At 33.5% G+C, this 13639-nt stretch overlaps 2 protein-coding genes across 2 annotated transcripts in view; one reads left to right on the forward strand and one right to left on the reverse strand.

Annotated features, from left to right (window-relative positions):
- Nucleotides 1-13639, forward strand: part of LOC126879271 (cyclin-A2-like) — a 132600-nt gene that overhangs the window by 36881 nt on the left and 82080 nt on the right. The window lies entirely within an intron of this gene.
- The window catches only part of LOC126879269 (venom acid phosphatase Acph-1-like), a 55972-nt gene that overhangs the window by 23748 nt on the left and 18585 nt on the right, over nucleotides 1-13639 (reverse strand). Inside the window, exon 2 of the mRNA XM_050642346.1 lies at nucleotides 26-133. Coding sequence (XP_050498303.1) covers nucleotides 26-133 — 108 coding nt within the window. The remainder of the gene's footprint in view (nucleotides 1-25; nucleotides 134-13639) is intronic.

The raw sequence follows: 13639 nt of genomic DNA on the forward strand, positions 1-13639 counted from the left end.
TGCAACTATATACTGGCATACTTACATTTGTTAGTTGTCCTAAGCCATAGGGAAAATAAGTCTTGTTTAAATAAGGGTCCCTGGGATACAGTTCTTCCTCTCCATCTGGAGTTCTATTACCGTGTCGAAACATCTACGAAAGATACAAATTAACAATAATATAATTTATTGTTTAAGGAAACGACGAAACCCAAGCGACTCCATTTTCAAACAAATAAATAATTTAAAAATAAAATCTTTGGATTTCTTAATTCGCAAACAGATTCTCTCTTCTACCTAGTCCCCATCCTTCTAAAATTTGCAAGGAATAAAGGGTGATGAATGCAGAGACATGGGGAGTCTATATAGTTGTACTCCACAACACATCAATTCACCGAGGCAAAGATCAACAAATCTGTCTCCTAGTAGGTACTCAATACGTGAGTAAAATCGTAGGTAGATAAAGGCATTTGATATTTAATTTCGATTCAGAGATCATTACCATCTTTCTATGGACCATTTCGAACTTTTGTTCTCTCCAGGAAAGCATGCAATGATGCTCTGTACCGAAAACTGATTGTTTAATTATACCTATATCGTTGGTAAGAGATTTACGCTCTATTATTGGGACCGTGCAAGTTCGGATAAGCGACACCTGGTTTCTACGCTCTGCAACAGGGCCCCCGCTACCATATGTGCAAAGTGTGCAATGCACACGGGCGCCATCCTTTAGGGGCGCGAAAACCCGGGGTCAAAGCAAAAACAGCAAAGAAACAAAAAACAAAAATTAATTTTAAAATAAAAGTTGAGAAATTAAATAGGATTCAGTTTAAACACACACTAAATTTGATTAGTATATCATCCAGTTACTGCCGATTCTCATTTGCCAGAACATGTCAGAAGTCAGACATTTTAATTTATTTTGTTATGCTTTTATTCTGTTTGTTTCATTTTGATATTTTAGCCTACTAATAATAGTCCATTTACTCACGGTTTTTGTTGTAAATTTTAAAGAACCGCTTGGATTGACATACAATTTGTCATACACAGCTAACAAGAAAAGAAGCGATACCTACTGTGCCGATGTGTGCTTTTACTCTGGGGGTAAAAGGGGTATTCTCAGGGGAGTACGCCCGAGAGAATACCCCCGAGAATACCTGGGGGTATTCTCGGGGTTGAGAAAACATTCGTTCAAAATAAGTCCGGAATTGGATAAACTGACTAAATCTAAGCAACTTTTGTTATATAGAGATTTTCAAGTCTATTATTTTCGAGTTATTTGCGAGTATGTTCATTTTTCAACAAAAAACCCTGTTTTTAACCCCGGGAAAACTCATTACAACTTCTTTAAAATGTTTAAGAAAAGCTTTATTTATATGAACTATAAGTTTCATCGGATTAAAGTGCTCATTTTTGAAAAAAATTGGTTTTAAAGTAATTTTTTTTCAATTTTGAAAATTTTTTTTTCCCTAGTAACTTAATAATAATAAAATTAATTAGTGATACCAAAATTTCTCAAGCAGTACAAAAATGTAGATTTTGCTTTTCTGAATATTTTGGATGTTTTGTTTTCTTGTAAGACACAAATTGGAAGATATGGCTGTTCAAATTTTGCATACACTCATGCTTAGTGACTCGTTCAGCCCTTTTGTCCTTTTAAATGCAGCTTTTTCAAAAATAAGCTCTTTGAACTGATGAAACTTCAGATCATATAAACAATACATAAGTAAAGTAACTTGTGGTGAAGCGGTAACGATTAATTTCATTTGGAATGCTAATTAGAGGGTGGTTTTCATGATTTTTTTACCAAAAAAAGGGACCAACATTATTTTTAACTTACTTACTTTTGATGTTAAAGCTTCTTTTAAACACTTTAAAAAAGTTGTAATGAGTTTTCCCTGATAAGTGCTTGATTTTTTGGTTATTTTACGTTGAAATATTTGATTTGTAATTTGACGAATAAGAACCTCCTTTTCATCAGCTATAACTCTGCTTCTACTGGGTCTGCAGACTTCATATATTATATACCTAGGTACTTACACCATTTTTTTCACTTTTTTATAAGCTATATTTTTTTGACAAAATACTTTTTGAGTTATTTGCGAAAATCCGTCTAAAAACTTGAACATACATTTACTCGCAAATAACTATTGAAAACTAAACTAACGAAAACTATTGAAAAGTATTTACAGAGAATAATCTTAAAATTAGTCATTATATCCAATTCCGGACTTTTTTGAACGTATGTTTTTCACCCCCGAGGGTGAAACTCACATTCTAAAGTTCAGTTTTCTGGTTTATTTCAAGCACCTACCTCTCTTCAAAAAATAAATAAAAAACATGATCCAAAATGCCTTAAGGGCCGCCAAAATCCTTTTTTGCACACAGGCGCCAGTACCCCTTACGGGGGCCCTGCTCTGCAACTTTATTCGCACTTTTAATTATATTGGCCAATTATATTAGTCCCGGTTACTGGATAATTGTCAAGACCATAGTCTAAAAAAATAATAAGAAGAAAAAATAAGATTCAGGTTATGTTATTAAAACGTAAACAATTGTATGTAGTAAATAAAATTAGTTATTAAAATGCAGTACTGCAAGCAAAATACAATTAATTAAATTTGCCCTTATATAATAATTGCATATCATATCAATATTGTGGACCAATATATAATTTTTCTTCTTCAATGACAGTAGGTATGAAATATACGTCAATTTGACAATTTCAATTGACAATATGAATTATTTAAGAAAGTTGCAAGATTTCTCCACTATTCGCGCACGATCGTTTCTCGTATCCCCTCCAAGTACTTGCACACCGCGAATAATCTGTTTTAAATATGTATACCTATTTAATATTTGTTACTAGAGAAATTAAGCTCCAGCTTACACGTTGATGAGAGAAAAGCAATAAAAAAAGTATCACAAAATAGAAATGTGGTTTTTAAGATATTTTCCTGTGGAAAGAACATAAATATATTCTTGAAGTCACTTGGTAGTCTCCAAAAAGTCTTTGTCGCCTGCGATCTAATGCTTCAGAGTCATGCAAGTAAAGATATGGTTTACTGTTTCTTTGCTACAGAAAATTTCTCTTTATCTGCGTATATTCTTTACTCCTATCTATCCTATTATAGATTCCAATCTTTATTAAGTGTCAAGATATAGTGTTTTTGTAGTATTTTGTGGCTCTGTATATATTTTCTGCCCCAACATCTTAATTCGACTTTCAGCATTCTCATTATTTTTATCCATTATTTTTAAGACTTCTTAGTTGCACTCTTGTTGCACCAAAAGTTACTCCAAATAATGAAAATGTATGAAAATTTTGAAATTCTTCTTTTTTATTTTGCTTCAAGCACTAAGGACTATTAGCATAACACGATACAAAAAGTAATAAAAAATACAACATACGTAACCAACATACAAAATATCAATTATAGATAATGTGTTACAATATAAATATATTTTAATTAATTATTTATGTATTGTATTAAATTTTAATAAAAAAGTTTATCGATTTTAGGAATTCTACTACATAGGTCATCTATGAATTTAGTATCTCCTATCAGAACAAAATTTAATGTACAGTATATAAAGAAGTTGACACTAAATAGAAAAAAAAAAGAATGGAACGATCACATCACTAGAATGTTAAAATCACAATTCCTTAAAATAACCATTATCCTATAAAATCTTCCAAAGCCTAATTGAAAAGTTTCGGGGATATTGTGTCATCCTGTCTCGCTCCTCTATTTATTTTACACCCTTTTAAAATACTTTTCTTTTCCCATTCATTCATCTGTTAGTGTGTACAAAACATATTAGTCCTGTCGCCAGGGGGGGTACAACGGCCTCGTTAATTCAGATGGACTTACTCAAGTTTTTTTTATGTATTTTGACCCGTAGAACACGAATTTTTTGGGTAACAGTTGATCCGGATGTCGATAAGATTGTTATAGACCAAGAACTTGAGGAATCAAATAACAGCGATTTTTGCCAAAACAAAACAATATTTTGTATTTTTTGGGCCATTTTAAGTAAAAAATATTTCTACAAGTTTTTTCGTAGGATGCACAGTTTTCGAGATAAACGCGGTTGAACTTTAAAAAAATCGAAAAATTGCAATTTTTGAACCCGAATAACTTTTGATAAAAAAATAAAATAGCAAGTCTGCTTACCGCATTTGAAAGTTTAAGTCAAATTATATCGGTTTTGATTATTTGCATTGGTAAAAATTTATTTTTTTATTGTTTAACAAAGCTATAAACACGTAGGGTTTCCCGTGCTTTTACATGCGTTTTAACGCATGTAACGTAGAAATAGTCTTGATTGCACTAGTACCTATTCTACCTACTCGTTCGATTTTAAATGAGAAATCATAGAAACATCACTCACGCACTAGTTGTTTGTAGCTTTGTTTAGCAATAACACAATAAATTTTTAGCAATGCAAATAATCAAAACCGACATAATTTGACTTGAACTTTCAAAGGCGCTAAGCAGAATTGCTATTTTATTTTTTAATCAAAAGTTATTCGGGTTTAAAAATTGCAGTTTTTCGATTTTTTGAAAGTTCAACCGCGTTTATCTCGAAAACTGTGCATCCTACTAAAAAACTTGTAGAAATATTTTTTGCTTAAAATGACCCAAAAAATACAAAATATTGTTTTGTTTTGCCAAAAATCGCTGTTATTTGATTCCTCAAGTTCTTGGTCTATAACAATCTTATCGACATCCGGATCAACTGTTACCCAAAAAATTCGTGTTCTACGGGTCAAAATACATAAAAAAAATTTGGGTAAGTCCATCTGAATTAACGAGGCCGTTGTACCCCCCCTGGCGACAGGACTATATCAGTTTTTTTCAAAAACAAATATGTTTAACGGTCCGATCCGATATAAAACACAGATTTAAGTCATAAGTATAGTTTATCTGAATATTTTTTAATATTAAACCGAATTACAAATAATTGCACCACATGATGGCTACACTAAATTGCGCCATAATTTAATGTCTGTCTGTCCCGATTGCCCCCTTTACACCCGCCTTATCTTCCGCCAATTTGTCAACCCCGCTGACCTCCATAGATGTCAAATGGGAGGATGTTACGTTATTATTCAGAATATTTTAATTTTGAAACTAATGATTTTGATAACGAAGCGTTAGCACGTTTTCGATCTCGTGAAATTTGAATTTGTTGTTACATTATTAGGAAAGAACACTATCGCGTTAGCGTGTCTCATTTTTGAAATTTTAATTCATAACAAGCATAATAAATTAAAAATTACATACTTGTGTTCAACAATGTGTTCAAAAATTTTTTAGAAACCTCATCTTTTTATTATCTGCTCTATAAATACCCTTCTAGTTTGTTATTTATTACGGTTGTATAATCTTGCCAAGTGGTTATCTTTTGTGACTTTTTTCTGCTCACTGCAGGCACTGCATACGGTACGCTGAGACATCCTTCTGTCTTCAATAGGGCCCAAACACAATTAAATAAAATTGTTACATGGTGCAATAAATGGGGAGTCACCCTCAATCCAATCAAAACTTAAATGCTTGTCTTAAATATCCTAATAGTACAGGTAGCGAACGGGCTAGGAAAACCCTCTAGGGTGAAGCTTTTGAATACCGTTTTGGTCTATTTGGGAGTCCATTTTAACAGGGCACTCAACTGGAACATTGATATCTAAAACACCTTAAATAAGGTAAGGAATAGAGCTAAACTCCTTGGAGCGCTATCTTGAAGGTTTGGAGGCACATCAAGCAAGACTCCTATTCACCTACAAAACATACATGCGGCCCATTATCGACCACAGAGCTTGTCTCTATGCATCATTTAACCACAGACATAATAACAACATCCTTGGTTGTGAGCGTAAAATCCTCAGAAAGTGGCTCAGGAAGCACTGGAGTTATCCGTCGGTGTTAGTTCATGACAAAATTTCTTCTCCTTTAACCTCCATAGCTTCTGCGCTAAAACAACAACAACACCACCTTCTAAAGCCGTCGCTTCACTAGCAGTTTTGCTTCTCCACTTATTATTTTAATGTCCAGACTTCTGACCTACTCAATATCGCCTTTACACTCCTGAAAGGGAGTTTCCATTAAGAGCATGAAGAGGCTTAAGCCTAAACGGGGATAAAATACTGTGATCAGTTCAGTTCGGTATCTTTTTTATTTTCCTCGTATTTATCAATCGAAATAAAACGTAAAAAGTTAACAAGGAAGACCTACCAGGATCGATTATCAGTCATAATCTATTTTTAATATCAATAAACGATATAATAAAAATCATTGCGAAACCTGTACAGGCAAAAGACTATATTCTGATGACCTGATTCTTTTATTTGGTACGCGGGATCCAGGACTATGTGGTTAATAGCTCGTTTTCTTTTTGTATCCTTAATAAAACACCATGATTAGTAACATGGTCGGTATCAGATATCTCCAGGATTCGATGATATTGACGTTCGTACCAAGATAGGTGTACCTATGTTTTAAACTTTTCTATTTGTTGACCGCTCAGACTGATCCTTCCAAAGTGCTGTTCCTTCTTAGAGATCATCGTACATTTTGTTTTTTAATTTTTAGTGAAAGTCCATATCTCTGTCTTACTTCTATGATTCTATTTATTAACCCCTGGAGGGCTTCAGAACTGTCAGCGAATACCACCGTATCGTCTGCGTATCTTATGTTATTAATACATTCTCCGTTAATTCTAATTCCGGCTTCAACAGGAGCGTCATTTAAAATTTTGATTAGGGGGGCAAGCATTATATACAGGGTGTTTGGTAGGTCGATGGAAATTTTTTAAGGGATAATAGGGGACACCATTTGCAACATTTTTTGCTAATAATGTATCGCTCAAACTGTTAAGGTTTTTGAAATAAAGTTAAATTTGTCAATATACGAAAATAAGGCTGCTCGTCTATTTTATTTAAAAAAATAATTATCCAAGCGAGATACTTCCCTGACATACAAAATGCCTTACGTATTACAAAATTGTATGCGAAGAGTCAGTGTTGTAGGTTTACATTTTTATTCCATTCGTAAAACAGGAAGGTAGTACGTCTAGATAATTTTTAAACATGAAATAGACTGTATACAATACATTATAATATATGACGTAATGATGAAAATTGATGTATTTTTTGTAAATGTCAGTCCCCTGCATTTGCCCTGCAGTCCCCAAATTTCAGCATTTGCCCCTGCATTTGACCCTGTCAAATGACGCCCCTGGGCTTCAACATAATCTATCTACTGCTTCTTGAAAGAGTTCCTCAGAGTATATTTTGAATAGTGGTGGTGATAATATACCTACATCCCTGTCAGACCCCACGTTTGATTTTGATAACGAACAGTCACCATGTTTTCGATCTCGTGAAATTTGGATTTGTTGTTATATGTATTAGGAAAGAACACTATGGCGTTAGCGTGTCTCATTTTTGTAACTTTAATTCATAACAAGAACAAGCATAATAAATTACATACTTATGTGTTCAACAATTTTTTAGAAACATCAGCTTTTTATTATCTGTTCTATAAATACTCCTTTAGTTTTAGTCTGTTATTACGGTTTCATAATCTTGCCATGTGGTTATCTTTTGTGTCTTTTTTATATTCCTCGTATTTATCAATCAAAATAAAACGCAAAAAGTTAAAAATAAAAACCCACAAGGATCGATTATTAATCTTAATCTATTTTTATTAGCAATAAACGATATAATAAAACTCATTGCGAAACCCGTTATAGTCCGTTCTTTAACGGTAAAATATTGCAAAACCTCTAAATTTTAAAGAACCGCTTGGATTGACATGAAATTTGGCATACACATAGCTAACAAGTCAAAGAAAAAAAGTGATATCGTGCCGATATGTGCTTTTACCCTGGGGGTGGATTTCACCCCCTCTTGGGGGTGAAAAAATATTCGTCCAAAGAAAGTCAGGAAATGGATAAACTGGCTAATTTTAAGTAACTTTTGTTCTATAGAGTTTTTTCACTAAGTCAATACTTTTCGAGATATTTGGCAGTGAATATGTTCATTTTTTCAACAAAATAACCACGCTTTTAGACGGTTTTTCGCAAATAACTCAAATAGTAAGTATTTTGTCGAAAAAACATTCTTAGCAAAAATATAGCCTGTAAAAAATTTAAAAAAATGGTGTATACATCACGTCTCTACACCTAGTAGAAGCAGAGATATAGCTAATGAAAAATAGGTTCATATTCGTCAAATTCCAAATGGAATACTTTAACGTGAAATAACCAAAAATGAAATTATTAAATTATTAAATTATTATATAAAAACTCATTACAACTTATTTAAAGTGTTTAAAAAAATCTTCATTTTTGTTTTATAAAAAAAAATTTCTAGCATCAAAATTAAACAAGTTACTCTCAAAATAAAGTTAGTCCCTTTTGGTTTTGGTAAAAAAATCGAGAAAATAACCCCCTAATTAGTATCTTAAATGAACTTAATCGTTACGACTTCACAAGTTTCTTGAGTCGTGTTTAGTCGACCTATATATTGTTTATATGATCTGTAAGTTTCATCGGTTCAAAGTCCTTATTATTGAAAGGGCTGTAGTTAAAATGGGTTGAACGGGTCACTGATCACGAATGTATGCAAATTTAGAAACACGAAATCTTAATCAATTTTTGTCTAACAGAAAAACAAAAAAATACATGATATTCAGAAAAGCAAATCTGACTTTTTTGTTTTTCGAGATTTTTGGTATCTCTAACAATTTTTAAGTTATTTTGAAAAAAAGCATATTTTTCAAAATTTAAATTTTTAAAATTTTTATTTTGAAACCAAATTTTTTCGATGAGTACATTGAATCGATGAAACTTACAGATCATATAAACACAACATAAGTAAAATAATTTGTGGAGCGGTAACGATTAATTTCATTTAAGTTGCTAATTAGGGGTTGGTCTTCCCGATTTTTTTTTTGCAAAAACAAAAGGGACCAACTATATTTTGAGCGTAACTTGCTTAAATTTAATGCTAGAAAATTTTTGTAAAAACAGAAATAAAGCTTTTTTAAACACTTCAAAAAAGTTATAATGGGTTTTCCCCAAAAAGTGCCTAATTTTTTTAATATTTCACGTCGAAATATTCTATTTGAAATTTGATGAATATGAATCTATTTTTCATTGGCTATAACTCTGGTTCTACGAGATCTAGAGACCTAACGCGTACACCATTTTTTTTACTTTTTTATAAGCTATATTTTTGCTAAGAACATTTTTTTTGACAAAATACTTACTTTTTGAGTTATTTGCGAAAAATCGTCTAAAAATGTGGTTATTTTGTTGAAAAATGAACATATTCACTCGCAAAAACTCGAAAAGTGTTGACTTGGCGAAAAAGCTCTATAGAACAAAAGTTACTTAAAATTAGCCAGTTTACCCATTTCCGGACTTATTTTGGACATAAAGTCACCCCCAGGGCAAAAGCACACATCGGCACAATATCACTTTTTTTCTTTGACATGTAAGCTATACGCATCCCAAATTTCATGTCAATCCAAGCGGTTCTTTAAAATTTAGAGTAAAAACCGTGAAAGAATGGACTATTAGGCCAAATAAAAGTATATGCTGATGATATGATTCTTTACATCAAAGGCAAGAACGTTAATCATATTGCGTCAATATTACAAGAACACTTAAATAAGAGACCGATATAATTTTCATGAACTTATTTATCCAGCCCTTACTCCAGACTTAATTATCATCCAGCCCTTTGCGTCCACTGCTAGACATAGGCCTCCCTCATTTTTGTCCATTGTACTATATTTTGAGCACTTTGCATCCAATTTCTTGACATTTTCTTGAGATCATCAGTCCCACGAGTAGGTGGTCTTCCTCTACTTCTTTTGTATAATCTCGGCCTCCACTCAAGTAATCTCTTCGTCCACCTCCAATCACTGATTCGGGCGACCTGTCCGGCCCAGTTCCATTCCAGGGTCGCAATTCGGGAAATTACATCGGTAACTCCTGTTCTTCGTCTTAAGTCTTCATTTCTAACTCGGTCACGAAGCGATATACTCAGCATTGACCTTTCCATTTTCCTCTGAGCCATTTGCAGCATTTTAGAAGTTGTAGCTGTCAATGTCAAAGTTTCGGCACCATAAGTCATCACAGGCAACACACATTGCAGTGGCGGCTGGTGGGGTAAAATTTTGGGTAGGCCAAGCCAGCAAATTACATATAGCTATGTGTAATCAGTGGCAGATCCAGAGGGAGGGGTCACCCCCCCAAATATTTGAAAACCCACTTATCCTATTGGTGGTAAGACTAAAAGTGACCTTGCATCAGAGAAAAGTAATCACCCTCAAGATCCATGACCCCCCAAAAAATAGCCGCCAGTGTGTGTAATACATATTTTTTTTTTGCGTGAGAGTGGGAATCTTCTAAAGACCGTACCAGATGAATCGTACCTGGCGTGTGTTAGATTCAGAGTAAACGGAGTACATCCGAACGCAGTTCCCCGTTCCCCCACTGGGGGCCTTGCCCCTGGATGAATCCTTGTTACAATTACAATGCCTACCAACTAAACCCACTCTCGGCTCTCGGCTTACGCGCGTGGCACGTCTTTCCAGACCGTTCTCTTGCGCGCACAGCTGCTCTTTTTCTGTTCTTTTTTTTTTCTCTCTGTTGCTTATATTGCTCTTGTTTACCCCTGTTGTATCTCTCTTTCTATAATCAGTAGACAGTGATGAAAGCCGATTTTGCGTCATTGTATTTTGAAGAGACACCGAGAAGAGATGACTTTATTCGCTTTAAAGTGAATAAAAGTAAACAAAAAGTTCGCTTTAAAGTAAACAAAATAACTTGTAGCTTTCAGGAAGAATTTCATTGGTTTCGTTGTCAAACATACTTTTAATTAGTTCTAACAAACTCTTATCGTGAAAAGTTTCACGATGAATAGCAGAAAAAATCATTTTCAGTTCAGTTTTTAATAAGGATTTATTAAAAAGTAGTTCATATATGTATCCATCAACGAGTCCAAAGCTTTTTGTGGAAATTTAGCGCCATATTCTGTGTGAATCTTTTATTATCGCCCAATTCCAGAAATAAATTCCGTTTGTTTAAAAATATGTTACAATAGTTTTAGATTATGTTACAGTTACATATTTTTTTATCATAATTTAAAAGAAAATTTATATTACAATTCGATAATTACGTTACAAGTGGCAACGATGGTCGGCGAAGGCCCGATCGTCTGGTGCCTAAACAGCAGGCATAACACGACAATAGTAGTGTTCGCGCAGTACAAATCGAGCATACCCAGAGTAAGTTCGGGATTAGTTTCCAATGCGCAGGCGTCAACGTAAACTTATCCTGGACATGCTCAGGATTTTTCGCTCCGCGAACAATTTTCGGATTCGCAATGTAATGACGGGTTGCATACATTAAGGTTAGAGAAGGAAGCTTTTTGTTGTCTCTTTCTTATTTCGAAATAAATGTCAAAAAAAATGCAAATGCAACAAATTTGTATGTCAACAAAGAGAAAAAGAAAAGAGAATAAAGGCAACAGGCAAAGGATTAACTTTCTATTCAATAATTCAATGCCTTTCTTAGAAGGTAGAAATTTGATTAGAGTCTTTCTTTATTATTTTCACAATATAATGTGGTTATTTCCACTCTGAAATCCAGCTTACATTTTTGTAGAAAGATTGTTGATATGTAGATATAAAAATTACCTTTAACTTCATGAGGGTTGAACATTATCTGAAGGAAGGAATAATTTAGTAAAACAATCATTTCCAATTTTGATATCTATGTATTGAATTTAATGGGTTGTGGCATTGTGTTGTGGTTTATTACACCACAAAAATAATGAAATATAACAAGACACAAGAAATAGTTTCAGAATAAGTTTGATGTATTGTTTATGTTTCATTATATTCAATAAGAGACTAATTTAACTCATAAATTAAACTGAAAAATAAACCACAAGAATATGTAGGTACTTATAAGTTCATTTAGATAGAAGAAATTAAGTAAAAACAGACTACAATTTATTGTAATACATACTACCGTAATAGATAATTATCGAATATCGAATGAAAATAATACTTGAAAAGGTACCTACTTATTTATAAACATACGAAATGGAAAACATTGACAAAAACAACTAAAAAAGCTTTAATATAAAAAATATTAAAATTTGTTTGAAGAATATTTAAATGACACAACACTTTACATAATTTCAAAACTTTAAAACCAGAATCTACATCTACAAGTTGTTTAACAAAACAATATTTTAGGTTAAGAATTGGAAGGAGTAAGAACAGAATGTCAAGAAATTCTTCCCAAATATTTTGTGCGCCTGTGCGAACTTAAAATCCGAAACAAAATCCTCGAACGTCGAGAGCGTACCCCGGGCATATTCAGGATCTTTTTTCTGTACTGCGCGAATACCGAATTAAAAATCCGGAGGGTGTTCAGAGGGAAAGATTTGGACTCCGCGAACGCCCAATTTTGTAATGCGCAGGCGCTCTCCCTCTGGGTATACCCAGGACGTACTGCGCGATCAAAGCTAATATAAATCGTTGTCCAGTTGTCCGGCAAGCGACTTAACTTCAAACGCTTTTTGTACGGAGATCTTATGTGAGCGGGGTCGGCCGGCTCCGAACGGGCCTATTAATGATATTTAAAATGCCTGGATACGATTCAATGCTTTCTGTGATAATATATAACATAGTTGTTTTAACGGAAGCTAATGTATTGAGTGATTTAGTACATTTAAAAGTTATTTACATGCATTAACATAATTTTTGAATATATGTTTTTCAGTTTTAAAGCTGTTAAAATTATTGGGTAGGCCCGGCCTATCCTGCCTACCCCCAAAAGCCGCCACTGACACATTGGTCAAATGTTTTACGTTTTAAAGAAATTGGTATATCGCTTTAAAGACGTCTTTGAGTTTTCCATAGGCTGCCCATGCTAGTTTTATTCTTTTTCGTAGTTCGCATGTTTGGTTGTCTCTTGTGATCTTTATTTCGTGTCCAAGGTACTTTTCCACTAGCTCTACTTCGTTGTCTCCAATACTGATATTTCCGCTAGGTAGTAATTTTGACATGAATTTTGTTTTGGAGATGTTTATTGTAAGACCTACACTGGCACACACTAACTGAAGTTCATGTAGCATTGTACATATCTCCTTGAGGTTGTCAGAGAATAAAACTATGTCGTCTGCGAATTTCAAATTTGTTAATCTTCTACCGTCAATATTCAGGCCTCGTTCTTCCCAGTTAAGTTTTTTACAACTTATTATGATGGGTAAAATCGAAGGACGCAGAGGAATTGGTAGAAGGCAGGTCTCTTGGTTGAAGAATATCAGGGAGTGGACAGGAATAAAGAAAATAGAACAACTATTTAGAATAGCTCGAGACAGATATAGTTTCGCCATGTTAATCGACGACGTCAAGAGGACTTGATAGGGCACTTTAAGAAGAAGAATCGAGGATAAAACAAGCCTTTTTGTATACAAACTGAATAAAATTTCTAAGAATGATATTTCTGAAAGTGATAACAAATAAACTAAGTAAATGAAATTGTAACACTGACAGAAGAACAACAAGGTTTGGATTAAATTAGACAAGTCTCAAATATACATAATAAATAACAAAAACTCTAGTAC

This window comes from Diabrotica virgifera, chromosome 1, assembly GCF_917563875.1.
Source record: "Diabrotica virgifera virgifera chromosome 1, PGI_DIABVI_V3a".
NCBI classification, from domain to species: Eukaryota; Metazoa; Arthropoda; class Insecta; order Coleoptera; family Chrysomelidae; genus Diabrotica; species Diabrotica virgifera.